Source organism: Amblyraja radiata, chromosome X, assembly GCF_010909765.2.
Source record: "Amblyraja radiata isolate CabotCenter1 chromosome X, sAmbRad1.1.pri, whole genome shotgun sequence".
Lineage (NCBI taxonomy): Eukaryota > Metazoa > Chordata > Chondrichthyes > Rajiformes > Rajidae > Amblyraja > Amblyraja radiata.
Window position 1 is genome coordinate 8,848,578 of NC_045999.1, and position 22,596 is coordinate 8,871,173.

The following is a 22,596-nucleotide window of genomic DNA, read 5'->3' on the forward strand; positions in this document are numbered from 1 at the left end:
ACACTATTCCCATTTTATTCTTGCCACATTCCCACCAGCTCCCTCCCGACCACATCGTGCTCCCTACCAGGGTGTAAATTTGGATGAACATACCAACACCAGGGTTTGGGATGTGGGAGGAAACCGGAACACCTGGACGAAACGCACACAATCATGGGTCGGCATGATGGCGCAGAGGTAGAGTTGCTGCCTCACAGCGCCAGAGACCCAGGTTCGGTCCTGACTACAGGTGCTGTCTGTACGGGGTTTGCACGTTCTCCCTGTGAACGCGTGGGTTTTCACCAGGTGCTCCAGTTTCCTCCCACACTCCAAAGATGTATAGGTTTGCCGGTTAATTGGCTTTGGTAAAAACGGTAAAATATCCCTTGTGTGTGCGATAGTGCAAGTGTACGGGGATCGCTGGACGGTGCAGACTCAGTGGGCCGAAGTGCCTGTTTCAGCACTCTACCTGTAAAAAACGAAAACATAAGGAGAACTTGCAAATTCTAGAGGAGCGCAGTTGAACCTGGCCGTTACTGTTTGTGTTTATCTGTAGCTGTGAGGCAGCTGTTCTAATAGCTGTGCCGCTATATCCGAGGTACAGATGGTTAGACCGTTGATTTCAAAATCCACTGACCAAGCAATGCATGAAGATGTGTGGCGGAGAGCGAGAAAATTAGAACAGATCATACCGAGCACACCTTGGAGTCAGCTAGGCTTACTGTGGAGGGATTATGCATTTCAGCAGCTATCTAGTGCTATAGAAATTGGCCATGGTAACTTAGAACACTCTTTAGACCATTTGCTAAGGCCAGCAGAAAATGGTGGACATACAAATATGTAAATGATTTCTTGATGTGATTTCAACTGTGTTATGTCCATGGCAAGTTACATTGCAGTTGGCATTGTTTATCATTGAAGCAAGCATGCCTGTGGTGCCTTCGTTATATGGACTGTCTAGATAAGGCTGCGATCTTCCACACCTCAATAAGTGACAGGCAGCTAGCTGCTTTAATCTTGCATGCATGCTGGATGTCAAATGCTAGATTGGGCGGTCATGGTGGCGCTGCGGTAGAGTTGCTGCCTTAAAGCGAATGCAGTGCCGGAGACCTGGGTTCAATCCCGACTACGGGTGCTGTCTGTAAGGTGTTTGTACGTTCTCCCCTTGACCTGCGTGGGTTTTCTCCGAGATCTTCGGTTTCCTCCCACACTCCAAAGATGCACAGGTTTGTAAGTTAATTGGCTTGGCAAATGTAAGAAGTGTCCCTAGTGGGTGTATGATAGTGTTAATGTGCGTGGATCGGTGGGCAGCGCGGACCTGGTGATCTCTAAACTAAACTAAAAGCTAGATGTTTAGATCGGGCTAGAGTTTGCTGTGGAAATTTATAACATCGGCTGTGAATTTCCATCTACCTCCCATTTGCTTGCGTCTCCCAACTCCACGTCTCCCCTTACCCCACCCGGCAGCATCTTGCACCCCTCCCTCCCTCCTCGACCTACCTTGCTCACTCCTTCCCTCCCTCCCATTCTGCCGGCTCACTTCCCTCTCCACTTTAAATCCTGAGGTAGCGTTCTCAACCTGAAACTTTGTCAATTCCCATCAACCCACTCCACCTGTGGAGTTCCTCCAACAGTTTACATCTACATGGCCAAGAATCCACCTGCAGGTAGATACAAAAAGCTGGGGTACCTCAGCGGGATAGGCAGCATCTCTGGAGAGAAGGAATGGGTGGAGTTTCGGGAAGTGCTGCCTAACTCACTGCGTTACTTCAGCACAATGTGCCCCTTTTCAGACCCTTCTGCAGTCTGGATCTCTGACCCGAAATGTCATCTGTCCATTCCTTCCACTCTAAATTTAATTTTGGAGCACTTAAATATTTTAGGGGGTTATTCCCCATTTCTGGATATTTGCTTCCCTGCACTAGTTTTAGCAATGTTACAAAATTTTGAGATTTTAAAAATCAAGTCTGCAATTTATCCCATCAGATAAAGCATAAAAAGAAGTTTAATTTGACACCTAATTCACTTTCATATCTCAAGTATTAAAAAATTTATGGCCATTTTCATACTCGGAAATTAGCATCTTGATTAGCATCTTGTTCCCTATTGATTTTCTATGGACATAACAAAAAAGCTATGATCGTGGACAGTCAAAAGCCCATAACTTTCTTAAAAATTAAGAGAACTGAATGAAATTTTCAGTTATCATAGATTGAAGCATTCTGAAACAAATATAAAACAATCTTCCTTGGATGACCTGAAATTAAAGCATATAATTAGTTAGTTACCCAATTGTAGCTAATTCCAAACTTCAATTACTAGATCTAAACATCTATCCATTTCTTAAGAAAAGATTAACATTTTTAAATAGCCTAAGTGTCCAAATAATATTCACAAAGAATTCACAATAAAACATGATTTTAAAATCTCATTTACATTAATTTATAGGCCAAATGGAAGGAATTTAGTGTTCAATTGCTGTAAATTAATGGCCATTTAAATCAGCTTTCGAGTGGGATCCTGTGGAACGTGCTGGTTTAGAACGTTCACATTGCGGTAGATTTGTGCCCCAAATGCCCAGAAAAATACTGCAGGGTTTAATGGGGCCCCAAATTAGCTACTCGCAACATAAAACTTTGTATAAAGGGATCTTAAGAAGCCCTTTTTAATGTAAAAATAAACAACCTACCTTCCGTTGTCCCCTGTATGAGATCCGACCCGTTGTCGGTGGTCGCGGGTTTAGAGGTTAATTTTTAACTTACTATAATAATTAAATAAACCCGTAAAATGTAAAAATAGCTCCAGCGAGCGAAACTCGAAGCGATTTTTCGTCAGCAACTTAGTAGGCTGAACAAGCTCGATTTGAACAGCCTAGGGAAAATCGTGTTTTAAACCCGCCCCCCTCTAAACGGCGCCATAATCGCACACACGGGCTGGGACAGATCTTCAGCGACGCTTAAGGTAGGTTTTGCAACATACCGATCCCACTTCATTTCTCTCCATAATCACACCTCTGCTACAGCCACTGTCACTCAAGGCGTTCCCCAAGGCTCTGTTCTCGGTCCCCTCCTCTTCATCATCTACATCCTCCCCCTTGGTCATATACTCCGTCACTTCAAACTGGACTTCCATTGCTATGCTGATGACACCCAGATCTATCTCAGCACCAAGTCCCCCCACCACCACCCTCTCTCCCATATCAACTCCTGACTGTCAGCCATCAAATCTTGGATGCAACTCAACTTCCTTAAATTAAACAGTAACAAAACAGAATTTCTCCTCATTGGCTCCAAATCAACACTTACCAAAATTAACAACCCCACTCTCACTATTGACGGCACCACTGTCTCCCCATTTCCTCAGGCCCGCAACCTTGGCGTGATCTTTGACTCAACCCTCTCCCTTGAGCCTCACATCCGCCATGTTGTCAAAACATCATTTTTTCACCTCCGCAACATTGCCAAAATCAGACTCTCTCTCACACCCCCCGCTGCTGAAAGACTCATCCATGCCATCATCTCCTCCCGACTGGACTACTGTAACTCTTCTCTTTGGCATTAATTCCAGCAACACCAACCGACTCCAACTGGTCCATAATGCAGCCGCCCGACTCATTACCCACACCAAACCCTGGCACCACATCACCCCAGTCCTCAAAGAACTTCACTGGCTTCCCATTTCCCACCGGATCATCTACAAAATCCTGGTCCTCACCTACAAAGCCCTCAACCACTTGGCCACCCCTTATTTCACTGACCTCCTTTCCCCCTACCAACCCTTGCGGTCCCTCAGATCCATTTCAACTGGTCTGGTCTCTCCATTCTGAAATCCAACCTCTGCATATTTGGAGACAGCCTTCTCCAGGGCAGCTCCCAGGCTCTGGAACTCCCTCCCACAATTGATCCGAACTTCTGAGTCCCTCGCCATCTTCCAGTCCCGCCTCAAGACCCATCTCTTCACCTCTGCATACCCTTAGTCCCATGTCCCCCTCCCCTTTGCATCTCTGTCTTACTGCTCTATTTTGTTTTGTTCTTGACTCGCCATGTAAAGCGACTTTGAGTCCTTGAAAAGCGCTATACAAATAAAATGTATTATTATTATTATTACTAGTTTGTGATAGTGGCTTCTTAACTTGAACCAATGATGGCCTGTGGGTAGAATGAATAATTGGACAAGCACTTGAGTAGAGACTAAGAGTTTGGTTTTCACTGGAGGTGTGAGACCCAGTTTAGAGATACAGCATGGAAACAGGCCCTTCGGTCCACCGTGACTGTGCTGTCCAGCAATCACCTGTACACTAGTTCAATCCTACACACTGGGGACAATGTACAGGAGACAATTAACCTACAGACCTGCATTGCTTTGGAATGTGGGAGGAAACTGGAGCAGCCGGAGAAAACCCACGCGGTCTCAGAGAATGTACAAACTCTGTACAGTCAGCACCCGAGGTCAGGATCGAACCCTGATCTCTGACGCTGTAGGACAACAACTCTACCGCTGTGCCACTGTGCTCCCCACCTGTGCATATAAAATACATTGCTTGTTCTCTGTAAATGGATTCAATCAAAGATCCTATAGCAAACAAGATAGATCACTCGACGAAAAAGACGTCGTATGGTCATGGGCAGATTCATGGGTAGTTTTCGGCCCCATTTCCGTAACCGGCTTCTGTCTCCACACCAATGATCCCATAGCGGAGCAAAGATACTAGTGCAGAGACGGAAACCTGTTACAGAAACATCCACGTAAAAATAAAAGTTCTTTGTTAAAAATTTCATTTTCAGAATTATAATTTATTATAACACAAATTTTTAACGCAACGTTTATTACACTGCGAGTCGGGTCGGGTTACTGAAATGAATGAAACAAAGGCCCACGTTCCGCTCCATTGCATACTACACGTCAACCCATTGCATTTAGAAGGAGTGGTCTATCTTGCTCCTCCATAGGATCTTTGGATACAATGATGGACTTGCATACATTTTCACTGAAGTCTTGGCCTGAATTTGCACATTGTTTTCTTTCAGCTGTACTATCAGGTGTTGAATTTTGGCATGATCGTGTCATCTGCACTGATGATATGGAAGGGACTGATGGTTCTCACAGGGAGTGAGAGTCCAATCGTAGTTGTACTCAGGTAAGAGAAAAGTCTTTAATACATTTATTATTTTTGTTGACTTTTCAGACACGTATTGTTAAAGGGATATGCAAAATGCTGGAGGAACTGAGTGGGACAGGCAGTATCTCTGGAGAGAAGGAATGGGTGACGTTTCGGGTCGAGACTCTTCTTCAGATTGTTAAAGGGATGTTCTCTTTCCTTTCCCCCACCCGCTCTCCCTCGCCCATCACCATCCAAAGCCATTGCCTTTGGTTGAAATGATCCTGCATGATTAAAGAGTGTCCGAGGGCCTCCAATGAGGTAGTTGGTAGAACAGAACGGTTCTCTAGATGGTGGTAGGATGGTTTGGTTGCCTGATAATAGCTGGGGGGAAACTGTCCATCAATCTGGAAGTGTGACTTTGCACTTCTGTACTTCTTGCCTGTTGGTAGTGAGTAGCAGAGGGAGAGACTGGTCCTTGATTGTACTGGTGGCTTTGCCGAGGCAGCGTGAAGTGTGAAAGGAGTCAATGAAAGGGAGGTAGACACAAAATGTGGGAGTAACTCAGCGGGACAGGCAGCATCTCTGGAGAAAAGGAATGGGTGTCTTTCCGGTCGAGACGCTTCTTCAGACAAAGGGGATGTTGGTTTGCGTGATTTGTGCTGCGTCCACAGCACTGCAGTTTCTTGCGTTCTTGGCTGGAGCTAAAATGATTTAATCTGGCACTTCTGCTCCCTTTTCAACAGCACAACAATGTATGTGGTGATAAATCAAATTTGATGATAAATCAAAATGTTGAGTATACGGTTATTAAATAATAATATTTTATTGTCATTGCACATAAGTGCAACGAGATTTGGGTATGCAGCTTCCATCCGATGTCATAACTTAAATAACTAATAAAATTTAGATTTAGATACCCCGAGAACATGGTTTGTAAAAAGAACATTAAAACAGTAAAACAGTCAAAAAGTGGGAGGATTGCACTCTATTCATGATGTGGATGTGATTCTTGTTTTTTAATGAATTCTCCACGTCCCCAACTTGTATTCATGTGCTGCATTCGTTGAATGTGTTTCAATCTAAAGAGTTTGGCTGGCTGTGAGCATGTACACTGAAACAAAAGGCTTCTGGTGCAATGAAGATTATCTAGTGCATAAACATACTTAGATCAGAAGGAGTCTGAGATAAGTCTCTGAGGGGAAAAAACAGTGGATATAAAAATTCTGGAGTAATCACAGAAGGTTGTGCTCATTTGTAGGTAGGACAGTGTCTGGGAATAGAGAACTAAAATTGATATTCCAAGCCTATTAAATAATAATAATAATGGATGGGATTTATATAGCGCCTTTCTAATACTCAAGGCGCTTTACATCGCATTATTCATTCACTCCTCAGTCACACTCGGTGGTGGTAAGCTACTTCTGTAGCCACAGCTGCCCTGGGGCAGACTGACGGTAGCGTGGCTGCCAATCTGCGCCTACGGCCCCTCCGACCACCACCAATCACTCACACACATTCACACACAGGCAAAGGTGGGTGAAGTGTCTTGCCCAAGGACACAACGACAGTATGCACTCCAAGCGGGATTCGAACCGGCTACCTTCCGGTTGCCAGCCGAACACTTAGCCCATTGCGTCATCTGTCGTATTAAAGGGGGTCAGCAGTCTATATTGTTAAGTTTCTCTCCACAGTCGCTGTCTGGCTTGAATATTTTCAATAATTAAATATATTTAATTCACCAAATAAAATCCTGAGAGGAATAGATTGGGTAGATGCACAGAGTCCCTTGTGGTGAATCGAGGACCAGAAGACATCGGTTTAAGGTGAAGGGGTAAAGATATGTTGGGAATCTGAGGGTTAACCTTTTCACACAAAGGGTGGTGGATGTATGGAACAAGCTGCCAGAGGGGGTAGTTGAGGCTGGGACTATCCCAACATTTAAGAAACAGTTAGGTTCATGGATAAGCCAGGTTTGGAGGGATACAGGCCAAACGCATGCAGGTGGGACAAGTGCAGCTAGGACGTGTTGGCACATTGGACTGAAGGGCCTGTTTCCACACTGTATCACTCTATAACTGAACGACTTGCATGGAAAGTATTTTCCTTTCAAAAAGGAACAAATCATATTTGAATATGCTGCAGTTCAAAGTTGACTGAGTTGTAGAATTTGATCCTGGTCAAGTTTATTGTCATATGCACAAGTGTGGCGAGCAAGGTGTAGGTAGGTACGGTGACATTACAGGCCCCTTTCGATACTCCTTGTTTGTACACCCACCACTGTGCAGCCAAATACAAATCCAACTCAATTTACAAATTCACTGACAACACCACCATAGTGAGCCAGATACCAAATAATGATGAGACGGAGTACATGAAGGAGATAGCGAACCTTACCTGATGTCAAGACAACCTTTCCATCAATGTCAGCAAGACAAAGGAGATAATGAAGCGATACACATATCCCAGTATAAAATGACGATGCGCAGGTCAAGATGGTTGAAAGCTTCAAGTTCCAAGGAGTAAATATCACCAGCAACTAGTCCTGCACTAGCCATATCGAAGCAACGCCTCTCTTCCTGCACCTGGTGGTGTGGGACCTCAAGCTTGTGTACCTTCCTGCCCAGCAGTAGAAGCGAGAAGAGGGGTTCGCCCGTATGGATGAAGTCCCTGATGATTGATGCTGATGTCTTGAGGCAGCACCTCATATAGATGCTTAAAGTGGTGGGCAGGGTTGTGCCCATTATGAACTGGGGTGACTTTACCACTCTGCAGCCTCTTGCATTCCTCTGGGTTCGAATTGCCAGGCCGTGATGCAAACAGCCGGGATAATTTACAGCCTGAGAATTTGAAGCTGCTATTTCTTCCCACTACCAGCCCTCCAATGGAAACTGGTGTAGTCTTCCGAATTCCTCCTTCGGAGTCAGCGGTTACTTCCTTGGTTTTGTTCTTTTTTTTTTGTTTAGTTTAGAGATACAGTTTGGAAACAGGCCATTCGACCCACCGAGTCCGTGCAGACCAGCGATCCCCGCTCACTAACGCTAACCTACACACACTAGGGACAATTTACAATTGTACCAAGCCAGTTAACCTACACACCTGTACGTCTTTGGAGTGTGGGAGGAAACCGAAGATCCCGGGGATAACCCATGGGGAGAACGTGCAAACTCCATACAGACAGCACCCGTGGTCAGGATCTAACCCGGGTCCCTGGCGCTGTAAGGCTGCACCTCTACCGCCGTGCCATCGTGCCGCTATCAAATGTTGATGTTGAGCGAGAGATTGCTGTTGCAGCGCCATCTAACCCGGTGGTCTCCTTCTGTTATGTGCGCTGTGCGGTGCAAGGTGCCGTCTTTGAATCGCGAATGGACCTATGCTTGGCTCATAGGTGGAAAAAGAATAAAGCAACTTTAATTGTAAACCAAAGGTTTTGGCCATTGTATGTCAGTGGTGTCTGCTGGACATGAGTCATCTGGTTGTGGTGCAGGTGACAATCATGAAAGGAACTGGTGAATAATCAACTCTGAACAAGATACGAGAGGGATGATGGCACTTGTTCCTTTTAAACTAAGATGATGGTGGAGGTAGAATAACTGGGTGCAGGTCACAGGTCCACCACTGGATTTTCCGGCTGCCGTGGTTCCAGGGCCTTTTTGGATTGTCAGTTTTGCTAGACCAACGGAGGTCACGTCTCTGGGAGGAGTCGAGCGGTATCGGAGCAGGTCCCCGAGGAGCCGAAAGACCGGCCTGTGAAGTCGGCTATGGGAAGGGATCTGCCGGCTCCGGCCAGGCCGTAGTTCCAGAGCCCCGGCCACAGGTGGCAAATACGATCGGCCACGGAAGTCCCAATGAGGTCGAGATCGGCCGCATCACCCGGCCTAGGCACCACATTTTTTGGGGGACATCCGGGGTGGGGGGTTTCAAATGCGTTGATGTAATTTTATAAAGGAGGTGCTGGACCACCAGTTGCCGGATAATCGGTGGTGAACCTGTAATTGTAACAGTGCTCTGAAATATGGCTTTCTCTTCTAATATTCTTTCCGTTTACTTCAGTGGGAGCATGGAACCAGCGTTCCATCGGGGGGACCTGCTATTCCTGACAAACCGCGTGGAAGATCCTATCAGAGTCGGCGAAATCGTTGTCTTCAGGATTGAAGGGCGAGAAATTCCAATTGTGCACAGAGTGCTGAAGATTCACGAGAAGTAAGTGGCCCTGAGCCAGAGAACCGTAAACTGAGCCTAAAGTTGGAAACGTAGAAAATATGTGCAGGGGTAGGCCATCGTGCCGATATGATATGATCATGGCTAATCCTAAATCAGTACCCCGTTCCTGCTTTCTCCCCATATCCCTTGATTCCGTTAGCCCTAAGAGCTAAATCGAATAGCCCTGTCCCACGGTACGAGTTCATTCCAAGAGCTCTCCCGAGTTTTAAAAAAATCAAACTCGTAATAAGCACGGAGAATGAACGTAGCGGGTATGTCGGAGCTCGGGGACGTCTCTTAGCGCTAACGGCAGATACTCGGAAAGACTCGCTAATGGCAGGTAAGCACAGGAAGACTCGTGAAGATTTTTTAACACGATGTAAAATGTCCACAAGAGCCCCGAGTACCGACGAGCGGCCATTACCGTAAATCTCTGAGTTCGAATCAGGGCAAACTCGGGGGAACTCTTGGAATGAACTCGTACCGTGGGACAGGGGTTTAACTCTCTTGAAAACATCCAGTGAATTGGCCAGTTGCTCACGTTATCCCTTTTCTGTATGTGTTTCCCTGTGGTGGGGTGTGACCCTTGTTTCCTTTTTATCCCGCCCCACTGGCGGATGGCATAAATGCTGATTTTAAAATGCTTTGGCCATTTCCCCCTTCAAATATCCCACCCTATCCCGAAAGGGTTGTGGCGAGAAGTGTTGAATATATTGCTCCAGTTTGAATTGCTAATCAACACTGCATTAGATCATGAAGTTCTTTTTGTTTTGTTTTTTCCTGCTTATAACTTGCTGTTCTTTCCCCTGTCAAAACCCCAATCTAATTATAGAATAAAAATTATATGAATAAAAAATTAGTTTTTTTAATTACAAGTCCTTTCTAATTGTACTGGACTCCAATCTGTCCTCTTGTTCAGCCCATCCTTTCACTGTGCCAGCCTCGCTTGACTCATGCTTGCCCTGAGCCTCCTTTATCCCCCCTTGTAAGATGTGTTGAACCACACACTGTCCCATTAGCAAATGTCAACTTTTATTTAATTCTGCATTGGGTTCTTTGGTCCAATGAAGGTTGCTATATCTTTACTTTAATGCATGTACTTTAAAGATACAGCATGGAAACATGCCCTCTGCCCACCATGTCCGCACTAATCATTGATCACCCATTGACTAGTTCTATGTTATCCCACTTTTGCATCGCACACATTAGGGGCAATTTCCAGAAGCTAATTAATCTATAAACCCGCACGTCTGATGAGTGTGGAGGGAAACCGGAGCACCCGGAGAAATCCCACGTGGTCGCTGGGAGAGCGTACAAACGCCGTACAGACAGCACCCATAGTCAGGATCAAAGCTGGGTCTCTGGCACTGTGAGGCGCAGCTCAACCGTTGCACCACTGTGGTCAGCAAGGGGAATTTGGTCCGCGTTGCCTATTTCCATGCTGTATGACTCTATGTAACTGGAAGCAGTTGGCGCAGTTTGTCAATTTTAATATTTGCGCATTCATTAATCATGCTCTCCAGCCTCTGCTCAATGTGTAGACCTGATGCTAAAGGAATGATTGCTTTGCTGCAGAGAAAGCGGAGACATCAAGTTCCTGACAAAGGGTGACAACAATGCTGTGGATGACAGAGGCCTCTATCGCCAGGGACAACATTGGCTCGAGAAGAAAGATGTTGTGGGAAGAGCTCGTGGGTGAGTTGCCTATTTTGTTTCACATCTGTATTCTTCAGCTGGGAGGGCTCGCCAAGATTTAAGAAGTGAAGGATGTATGTTGAAGGATGAAAATGTTATCTTCTGAAATAGAGCAGGAAAAGAAGGCAAATGAAAGATGCCCGGCCATCAACACAAGTCAGGACCAGGCTGAAGCTCAGAAGTAAAGAATCGGAGAGCAGGAGAAAAGATTAGCGGCAAAGGGCATCGGTAAATACTCATCTGGGATTTGAACAAGAAGTGTAAAGAAGGTGGAGCTGAGCAGAGGTTTAGTTTAGAGTAGAGATACAGCGCGGAAACAGGCCCTTCGGCCCACCGAGTCTGCGCCGTCCAGCGATCCCCGCACACTAGGGACAATTTAAAAATCCGCCCGTCTTTGGAGTGTAGAGCACCCGGGGAAACCCCACGTGGAGAATGTAAAACTCCGTACAGACAGCACCCATAGTCAGGATCGAACCCAGGTCTATGGTGCTGTAAGGCAGCGAGTCTACTGCTGTGTCACAGTGCCGCCTAGATATATATTTTCTTGAAGGCTGCGATACTCTGGGTACATGGCTTTTCACCGAGGAGGAAGATTATGCTGGTAGCTCAACAGGGGAGCATGTATGGGGAGGGGGGGCACGCACCTTGTTGGAGTAACCTAGCGGGTTAGTCAAGTATCATGTTCTCCAGAGATGCTGCCTGAATAGATGAGTTACAACAGTGCTTTGGGCAGTTTTGTTTGTAAACCTGCATCTACAGTTTCTTGTTTCGACATGTGTTTGAGTTTGGAGGAACTCAGCGGGTCATGCGGCATCTCTGCGCAAACGTGGATCGCCGACGTTTCGGTTCAGATGACGAATGGTCCTGATCTGAAATGTTGTCTCTAAATGTTCACCATTAGTATGTACAGACTACAGCAGCACTAAATTTTACAGCCCTAAGTTATAGGAGCAGAAGTAGGTAATTTGGCCCATCAAGTCGACTCTGCTATTCAATGGTGGCTGATCTATTTCCCTTTCAACCCCATAACCCTTGACACTCGTACTGATCAAGAATCTATCTATCTCTGCCTTAAAAATATCCAGCCTTCCTAATTGCCCCGTTCAGAATCAGTGAACAAGTGCATTTAGAAAGATGATCTTTCTATACTTTGTCCAATGTCAGACGATAAATTATAAATTTTAAGCAGTGCACAGTTTCTATGACCAAAGCATAGGATAGGTGCATTAATATACATGGCTGAAGTGTGAAATAGTTTTGTTTAGTGGTACATGGTGATGGGTAAATGTTTTTGCATTAACATCTTTCCAACCTCCATAGCACAAATGCCAGATATATTTTGCTGCTATTGCTATTGGCAGCCTGTTATCAATTATGTAATGCAAATGCTTTACTGTACATGCTGGTGACAGTGCCAGTGGCTGGTGATTTATTTTTGGCCCTGTTTGAGAGCTGAAAGTTTGTGCAGATTAACAGCTCTGTTTTTACACTTGTAACTTGTTCCAATTTTGTCCAACGTTCTTGAACCTAAGATACCGGACGGAGCCTCTCTCCCTAAATGTGTGACAGCTCTTGTATTCGTTTCATGAGAACGGAAGGAGTTGTCTAACGTCCTGAGCTCTGTATTACAAATCATTCTGATGCTACCTAATTTAAGGGTGGCACAGTGACGCAGCTGGTAGAACTGCTGCCTCACAGCGCCAGAGACCCAGGTTAGATCCTGACCTCGGGTGCTGCCTGCGTGGCATTTGCACGTTCTCCCTGTGACCGCGTGTGATTCCTCCGGATGCTCCCATTTCCTCCCACAACCCAAAGACGTACGAGTTTGTGAGTTAATTGGCCTTTGTAAATTGCTCCTGGTGTGTAAGGAGTGGGTTAGAAATTGGGATAACATACAACTAGTGTGAATGTGTGATCTATGGCTGGAGTGTGCTCGATGGGCCGAAGAGCCTGTTTTAGGCTCTATTTCTGAATTTAAACTAATTTAATATGCAAGATAGACACAAAATGCTGGAGTCAGGCAGAAAATGGATAAATGACGCTTTAAGAACATGCCTTACTGGTGTCAGTTGCCCAACATCCAAACACGCTATTTTGGTAAATCATAAAATAATCTTGTCTTTTCTAGCTTTAAGAGAGAGAGAGAATTCAGAATTGTGCCATGTATAAAATAGACAAAAAAGCTGGAGAAACTCAGCGGGTGGGGCAGCATCTATGGAGGAAAGGAACTAGGCGACGTTTAGAATCTGTCTTCTATTTGAAGAAAGGTCTTGACCCGAAACGTCACCTATTTCCTTCGCTCCATAGATGCTGCCTCACCCACTGAGTTTCTCCAGTATTTTTGTCTACCTTCGATTTTCCAGCATCTATAGTTCTTTCTTAATCATAAACAAACCATGTTTTGACTTGTTGGTAAATGCTGTTTCTGCAGCATTCTCACATTTATTCCCACCTTGAGGAGAGATCCATATTTTTTCTCCCCCAACAAAACTATGATCATAATCAACGTTGGATTTTGAAGGCTATATTAGTGTGAAGTTGTATCCTAGAAACCAGGGTACAACTGCACGCTGATGATCGATGGCCACTCTCATGCATAATGATTAGCACTAAACTCCAACATTTATGAAATGAAAACGGGAAATATTCTGGTACAGATTGTATTCTCAGTTGAAGCAGTCATAGAGCTATATACATCTTAGGGTGGTGCAGCGCCAGAGACCCAGATCCAATCCTGTCTACGGGTGCTGTCTGTACGGAGTTTGTAAGTTCTCACCGTGACCTGCGAAGGTTTTCTCCGAGATCTTCGGTTTCCCCACACACGTACAGGTTTGTAGGTTAATTGGCTTGGTAGAAATGTCAACTTGTTCCTAGTGTGTATAGGGTAGTGTTGATGTGCAGGGATTGCTGGCCGGTGCAGACTCGGTGGGCCGAAGGGCGTGTTCCACGTTGTATCTCTAAACTAAACACGTAAAACAGGCCTTTCGGCCCACCTTGTCTATGCTGACCAAATTATCATGGTAGGCTAGATCCATTTGTCTGCACCGGCCCATATTCCTCTAAACCCTTCCCGTACAAATTCCTTTTAAAACTCATGATTGTATCCGCTTCCATACGTACGGACTCCCCTCCAAGAAAAAATGTTGCCGCCGAGGCCCCTCTTAAATCTCTCCCTTTTCATCTTAAGCCTGTGCCCTCTAATTTTTTGAACGCTCTATCCTGAGAACAAAGACTGAGAGTTCACTTTATCCGTTATTCACTTTCACCCTCGTAATTTTGCACCTGTCAATAATAAGGTCACTCTCAGCCTCCTGCCCTCCAAAGAAAAAAGTCCCAGCCAAAGGAAAAAACCCTCGGAAGAAGAAAGCTTGAAGAGAGATGTGGACTGCAGTAAATTACAATATGATGGTTGGATTTGGCTCCGTCTGATACTGTGTTACTCCAGCACTATGTATTTTTGTACACACCCAGCATCTGTACTTCCTTGTTTCTCCATTGATGAATCAAGTTATCATTCTGTACGCTGCATCTCTCCTATTAATAATTAAATGATTACAATTGGATGTATTTACATTTTGACTTCGACATTACAAATTTGTTCATGACCTTAACACATTTGATCTTGTTTTTTCCAGGTTTGTCCCTTACATTGGCATAGTGACCATTCTTATGAATGACTACCCCAAATTTAAGGTAACCTTAATTGAGTGGTGTTTCTGGTGCTTATGTTTAGAGACTGTGTGTGTGTGTGTGTGTTTTTTTTTGCTTTATTTAACGGTGTGTTGACCTGTTCCCCAGTACGCAGTGCTCGTTTTGCTGGGACTGTTTGTGCTGGTCCATCGAGAGTAAAAGACGGAAGGACATCGTCTGAGGAGAGCAGTGGAGTTTCACACTCGGGGCCAAATGTTCCAGGTGACCAATAGTCGTGCGATCCTGCAGCTATTCCCAGGGACTCCTGCTTCCTGACAGATGTCGATTCGGTGTTTTTAATGAAGATCTGTGCCGTAGAACCGTTGAATGATGGACAGAAAGATGCCATCTACCGTGCAAACGCTTTTGGATTCTGCATCTTAAATTTCTAGTGCAAAGTGATCATTGGCTTATCTGGCAGAGAGGAGGAAGTGGGGGGGGGGGGGGGTATAGTCGGCAGTGGGCGGTTTTAAACCCAGGGTTGCAATTCCTAGCTTGGACCTTGTGTGGTTTGCAGTAGATGTTTCGGTATAGATTGAAAGTGTTCCATCTTGCAGTCAAAATATGTAGGAAGGAACTGCAGATGCTGGTTTAAACCGAAGGTTGACGCAAGAAGCTGGAGTAACTCAGCTGGTCAGATTGCATCTCTGGAGAAAAGGAAGAGGTGAAATTTCCATCGAGTGTGAAGAAAGCTGAAAAGTCACCCATTCCTTCTCTCCCGCGATCCTGCCTGACCTGCTGAGTTGCTCCAGCTTTTTTTGTGTCTATTTTCTGTCCTGCAGTGTTGTGTGTTGGCTTTCTGCTGACAGACATCACAAGCACATCTCCTCCCCTCAGTGCCAGCTTTATGGTTCAGACACTGGCCAGAGGGCCGTTCTCCCTGTGATTGAGTTTGCCCGTACTGCCCCCTGCACCTCACCAGTGAATCCCAGTCTACCCCAGCGATCCCAACTGCAGTGTATACAGGAGCTGACACTTGTAAATCCACAAAGATAGTTAAAACCAGGGCCAAGCATATAGCACAGCCAGGAGTTTTATATAATCTTTGGTAAGAATGAAAATGCCCAGATTCTCAGCTTTAATTACAGGCCACCATTTTGAGATGAATTCCAGAATCTAAAGTGTATCAATTTTGGACAATTGTGTATTCTTGTACACAATTGCCTTGTTACATAGATAGTACAATTGGGAATCTTATCATTGTGTGATTAAAATCAACATGTGAAATGGCAGCAGGTGGAACCATATCTGTGCAAAGAAAGCCATTAATGTTTCAGATCCAACGTTCTTCGTTGCTGCTTGGATGAAGAAAACGGGTTAGTTTGGGTGGGACTGTTAACTGCTCTGCTTGCCATAGATGCTGCCTGACCGGCTGAGTGCAGCGTTTTTTTTAAATTTCGGGTCTCCAGTACCTGCAGGCTTTATTTTGATTTTCATCTTCTCTTTCCAGTCTTACTGGATGGAATGATGGCAAACTGCTGGTGTTTTTTAAAATTTGCATTTAGGACAGATTTTTGGCAATCTCTTGAGCTGAAGACAATTGATTTACAATATATTGCACAATATGGGCAATACCCTGCTGGGAATCTTAATATATCTGAACACAAGAAATAGGAGCAGGAAGATGTATGCCATCCAGCTCTTTACACCTGCCCTGCCATCCATCAGAGTCTAATATCACAGCAGCATTTTCCATCACTACATCCTTAGATTTCTCCCCTGATATCTAAGAAATCTCTTGGCCTCTTTCTTGACTACACTCAGTAACTGAGCACTGGAGGGTAGAGAATCCCAAAGATTTGTCCCCATGTGACTGAAGCAATGCCCGCCTCTGATCAATCTGAAATGGCCGTCCCTGTATTCGGTAACAGTGTCCCCTGGCCCGAGATGACTCAACCAGGGAAACTACCTCCTTGCATCTAGCTAGTCACACCCTTGTGTATGTGTGTGTGTGTGTGTGTGTGTGGGGGGGGGCAAGGATCAATAAGACCACTTTTCCCAAACTCTAGAGACTACAATCCCAATCTCCTCATGTTGTTACTGGGACCTGTTGAGTGTTAACTACCATTTGCTTTTCTCCACGCTTTTCATCACATTTATTTGAGGAGGGGGCTGCATACAATTAGATTACTTTGTGCTGAGAACCTGGCAGATACTCATAATTGAGTGTTAAGGATTATACAGATGAACCCTGCCACATACTCTTGCTTCGTCCAGTAAAGATATATCTTCAAATATTAATATGGCTCTCTGCAGCTGCTTGTTAACTGATAATAGGCAATATGATCAGTGCTTATCTCTCAGTTTAAACACCTTGCGTCATTTATGGACATTTTTTGTATTTTTGTGCTTCAAACTGCACAAAATCTCTGCTCATCAATTCTTCTTTTGGACTTGCTCTCTCTGCACCAACTTTTCGAGCCTGCCCTGCCATTTTATTTTATACAACAAACTGAATTTGATTTGTGCACATCCTCGACATTTCCTTGCAACCGGCAAAATCAAAAATTCTTTGGTAACTAATCTGACTGGAAAATAAAAGTGTTTGCTGTTTTTAATTTGCAGTTGAATTACACAACACTGAATCTGACTTTGTTGTGCTGTCATTGAGATTGCCAGCGTGATATTTTGGAAGCAGAGTTCCTTGTATTCATGATGATTCCAGTTTACTTTGTACGGCTATACTGTGAGAAACTGTGGCCCTGTTCCCTCAAGAAGTCACTTCTCAAGAATCTTGTTGGGGTCGGTGAGTTGGGGGGAAATCAGTGCATCAATAAAACCATTTCTGTAATTTGCAGTTTTGTGTATTCCTTATTGAGTGTTGTAAACGTCACCAGCTACCTCCCTTTTGGTGGTGATAAACTGTTCCTTGATCTCTACGCCATCATCCCATCATGATCACACACAGGCAGGGGAGTTGTTTAAACTGACATCATGTTCGCTAGAATTTAGAAGATTGAGGGGGGGATCTTATAGAAACTTACAAGATTCTTAAGGGGTTGGACAGGCTAGATGCAGGAAGATTATTCCTGATGTTGGGGAAGTCCAGAACAAGGGGTCACAATTTAAGGATAAGAGGGAAGTCTTTTAGGACTGAGATGAGAAAATTATTTTTTACACACAGAGAGTGGTGAATCTGTGGAATTCTCTGCCACAGAAGGTAGTTGAGGCCAGTTCATTGGCTATATTTAAGAGGGAGTTAGATGTGGCCCTTGTGGCTAAAGGGATCAGGGGGTATGGAGGGATGGGATAATGAGTTGGATGATCAGCCATGATCATATTGAATGGCGGTGCAGGCTCGAATGGCCGAATGGCCTACTCCTGCACCTATGTTTCTATGTACGGCACAGACAGTTATGGGCTGTATGGCTGTACTTTCAAAGGTGAAAGTCTGCACTTAACTCTTCAAAGATGCTGTCAAGCTGGAAATGGTGCAGGTAAGATTTACGAGGATGTTTAGTTCAGTTTAGAGATATAGTGCGGAAACAGGCCCTTCGGCCCACCGAGTCCACACCGACCAACGATTCCTGCACACTTACACTACCCCCCCCCCCCCCCCCCACACACTATAACAACTATACCACGCCAATTAACCTACAATCCTGGGTACACAAAATTGCTGGAGGAACTCAGCGGGTGCAGCAGCATCTATGGAGCGAAGGAAATAGGCGACGTTTCGGGCCGAAACCCTTCTTCAGTACGTCTTTGTGGTGTGGGAGGAAACCGGAGATCACGAAGAAAATGCACGCAGGTCACGGGGAGAACCTGTACAAAGCACTGTTCAGACAAGCACCCATAGTCAGGGTCGAACCTGGATCTCTGGTGCTGTAGGTGCAGCAACTCTACCGCTAGGAGTGTCTGAGGATGAGGTGTGATCCTATAGAAGTGTATAAAATCATGAGAAGAATAGATAAGGTAAACACACAAAGTCTCGCCCAGAGTTGAGGATTTGAGAACCAGAGGACATAGGTTTAAGGTGTGAGAGGGAAGATTTGATAGGAACCTGAGGGGTAACGTGAAGTTTAAGAAACGTTTGGATAGGTACATGGATAGTATGAGTTTAGAGGGCTCTGGGCCAAGCACAGGTGGGTGGGGCTAGTATAGATGGGACATGTTGGTCGGTGCGAGGGAAGTTGGGCCGAAGGGCCTGCTTCTACGCAGGACTACGTCTGAAAGTTACTCGGTTCAGTTTATAAAGACATCACTGAACAGAATGTTGGGGGGGGGGGGAATCCTCACAAGTGCCACGAGATGATGTCTGAAGAAGGGTCTCGACCCGAAACGTCAGCCATTCCTTCTGTCCTGTTCGCGTGTACTATTGATACAGCTCCAATGAAATCGAGACACAAGGAATTGCACACAGTCTTAGAATAAAGGGGAAGCCATTTAGGAATGAGGTGAGAAAAAACCTTTTCACCCAGAGAGTTGTGAATTTGTGGAATTCCCTGCCACAGAGGGCAGTGGAGGCCAAGTCACTGGATGGATTTAAGAGAGAGTTAGATGGAGTTCTTGGGGCTAGTGGAGTCAAGGGATATGGGGAGAAGGCAGGCACGGGTTATTGATTGGGAACGATCAGTCATGATCACAATGAATGGCGGTGCTGGCTCGAAGGGCCGAATGGCCTCCTCCTGCACCTATTTTCTATGCAGATGCTGGAATCTTGCGTAGAACACAACGCTGGAATACCTCAGTGGGTCAGTCTGAAGAAGGGTCCCGCACCGAAACATTGCCTGCCTGTCTCTTCCACACTCGCGCCTGACCAGCTGAGTATCTCCAGCGCTTTGTGTTCTATTCAAATTCAAACTCTGTGGTTGAGGCGTTCCCAATTTTATCAATCACCATCACATACGATTTTAATTCTCCATAATCCACAATAGTTTCACCGTGCTTATCAATTTCTTTTCTAGCTTGGTTCTTCCAACTGAGCTTCAAGGTCCCTGTTGTAATGTGGAGATTTTTGTGAAATCCCACTCGTTCTGTTTCCACGTTTTACCGCTTTGGAAAGTGGAATTTACCCCAAAAAATCAGCTGACATGTATAGTGTAGGTTGCAGAACACCGAACAACAGCATTTTAGTTTTATTTGTGTTCATTTAGCGAATGTTGGTCTATATATATTTTCTCTAGATCCTAGGTACTCAGTTTTCAAATGCAAATGTGAACTGGGTTTGTGTTTTTTACTGAACCTTTGTCTAGTTTATGTATCATAAGTGCTGGGCATTCATCTCTGCGACCTCAGTCTATGGAGGAACAATTTGGATCTGCAAGTCTAAAATCTACTACGATTGCACAGGTGGGTTTTGAAAAAATTAAACCACGATGTGTAAACTATACATATTCTAGATGCCCCGGGACGCATCCTCGGTGATGTGATCTGGGGTCATCGGGTGTTTGGGGTCTCACAACATCAGACACCCTCGCCCTGGCGACCCAGCCGGGGTTGATCAGGCCCCGACTTGCGTCCCAGCAGCAACCGCCCACGGATCAGCCATCTTAGTAACCCTCGGGGGTTGGGAGACTCTAGTGCGTGGAGGGACTGGGCTCTGTGGGGTGAATCCTGGCCGGGCTCCTCCTGCATCTCACCAGGTTCAAGGCCTGTGCGCTGCACCTCTTTCTCCATCTCCGAGCATTTCATTCTCGCCTGATGGATTTTTACGGATTAGGCCTTTCCGTAGCTGTCGAATGAAACTGTATGAAACTAAGGATGTGTTTGTTGGTGACTTAGCTGTTAACGTGCAGGTTTTCAGACACTGAGTATGAAAAGCTTCCTGAAAAGGCACAGTGTCATTTGGCACCAGTGTCTACTCTTTGTCTCCGCCAAGAGTGCCTTTCATTTACAAACATGCCAGTGGCCCCAACACTGCGAAAATTGGGAGAACCCGACACTTCATCTCTAATTTCTCAAATGGTAATTAGTTTTTCTTTAGATACAGGAATTTGAAATTGTTGCCATCGTAATTTTAGAGGGGTGTGATTGTGATAAATCTTCACCTTTTCTTAGCTCAATATATGTTATGTTTCATGTTGTGATAATAATAATAATAATAATAATAATAATATATTTTATTGTCATTGCACATCAGTGCAACGAGATTTGGTATGCAGCTTCCAACCGATGTCAAAAAAATAAATAAAAAATAAAGAAATAGAGATTTTAAAAACACTTTTAAAACAATCTTGTTTGAATGATACAGCATGAAACCGGACAATTGGCCCTCCAAGTCCATGCTGACCATCAATCACCTATTTTCACTTATGTTTAGTTTAGTGATACAGCGTGGAAGACGGGCCCTTCGGCCCATCAAATCCGTGCCAAGCAACGATCACCAGAACATGATTCTGTGTTATCCCAGTTTTGCATCCTACACACTAGGAACAATTTACAGAAGCCAATTAACCTATAAACCTTTACGTCCTTGGATTGTAGTAGGAAACTGGAACACCCGGAGAAAACCTACCCAATTTTCTTCCAAGCTTAGAATTTAGAACAGTGACCAACTTAACTGAGTATCTAGCCCGTAAACAGATTGAGGCATGTTAAACAGGACACTTATCAAATAGCATTCATCTCCACTTTTTCTCACAGAGAGTGGCGAGTCTGTGGAATTCTCTGCCTCAGAGGGCGGTGGAGGCGGGTTCTCTGGATGCTTTCAAGAGAGAGCTAGATAGGGCTCTAAAAATAGCGGAGTCAGGAGATATGGGGAGAAGGCAGGAACGGGGTACTGATTGGGGATGATCAGCCATGATCACATTGAATGGCGGTGCTGTCTCGAAGGGCCGAATGGCCTACTCCTGCACCTATTGTCTATTGTACATGTCACATGTAATAGCCGTGCAGATTTCAAATGAGAGAGGTTTATGGAGCTTCTTTGATGAGATAGTCTGAGGGATTAAATACAAAGCAACTGTTTGCCCAGCTACACACAGTGTATCTTAAACGTTGGGATAGCCCCTGCCACAACCACCTCCTCTGGCAGCTTGTTCCATACACTCACCATCTTTGTGTGAAATCGGGTAAAGGAGAAGATAAATGATCTGCGGGGTTAAATGAAAGGATTGTCGGTTCAAGAATTCAAATTAAAATGAAGCCTCGTGAAGGTTTTTACACGGGTGGCGCAGCGGTAGAGTTGCTGCCTCACAGCGCTAGAGACCCGGGTTCGATCCTGACTATGGGTGCTGTCTGTACGGAGTTTGTACGTTCTCCCTGTGACCTGCGTGGGTTTTCACCGGGTGCTCTGGTTTCCTCCCCGCACCCCAAAGACGTACAGGTTTGTAGGTTAATTAGCTTCAGTTAAAATTGTAAATTGTCCCGAGTGTGTGTAGGATTAGTGTTAGTGTACAGGGATCGCTGGTCGGCATGGTCTCGGTGGGCCGAAGGGCCTGTTTCCGCGCTGTATCTCTTAAAGTAAAGTCTAAATAAAACCAAGGATTCATTTTCTTTCACAGACCTATCTGAAAATAAGCGTACAGAGGTCAGGATGATCGCAGAGTGTGGAGGGCGAGAGGTGTTTGAAGAAATATATGTAATTACATGCAATTGGCTTTCTGAGCAGCGTTTCTAACATAAAGTCGCGCTATATATAGATAATGTGCGGAGAGAGAGAGGGGACGAGGGGGCCTCACTGGCAAGATAACTGGAATGGAATTCAAAACACACTGCAGATATTGGAAATCTGAAATGGGAACAGAAACTAAACACAAAATGCTGGAGTATTAACCGCTGTCCCACTTAGGAGACCTATACAGCAACCAAAAAAAAAATCAAGGTTGAGGTGACCTGCAACCACCTACCACCTCGCACGCATATGTTGAAAACCTTCCTCGACTATGAAGAAAACCGGCTTCTACTCGACCTTTAGGTCTCCTAAGTGGGACAGGGGTCAGCGGCTCAGGCAGCATCTCCAGAGAGAAGGAATGGGTGACGTTTCGGAT

General features: G+C 45.1%; 1 protein-coding gene across 1 annotated transcript in view; it reads left to right on the top strand.

Annotated features, from left to right (window-relative positions):
• Positions 1 to 17,460, top strand: part of sec11a (SEC11 homolog A, signal peptidase complex subunit) — a 38,435-nt gene extending 20,975 nt beyond the window's left edge. Inside the window, exons 3-8 of the mRNA XM_033015013.1 lie at positions 5,007 to 5,116; positions 9,131 to 9,280; positions 10,856 to 10,975; positions 14,611 to 14,668; positions 14,774 to 16,608; positions 16,654 to 17,460. Of these exons, the coding sequence (XP_032870904.1) occupies positions 5,007 to 5,116; positions 9,131 to 9,280; positions 10,856 to 10,975; positions 14,611 to 14,668; positions 14,774 to 14,824 (489 nt within the window). The 3' untranslated portion in view covers positions 14,825 to 16,608; positions 16,654 to 17,460. The remainder of the gene's footprint in view (positions 1 to 5,006; positions 5,117 to 9,130; positions 9,281 to 10,855; positions 10,976 to 14,610; positions 14,669 to 14,773; positions 16,609 to 16,653) is intronic.
• Positions 17,461 to 22,596: the final 5,136 nt, after the last annotated feature.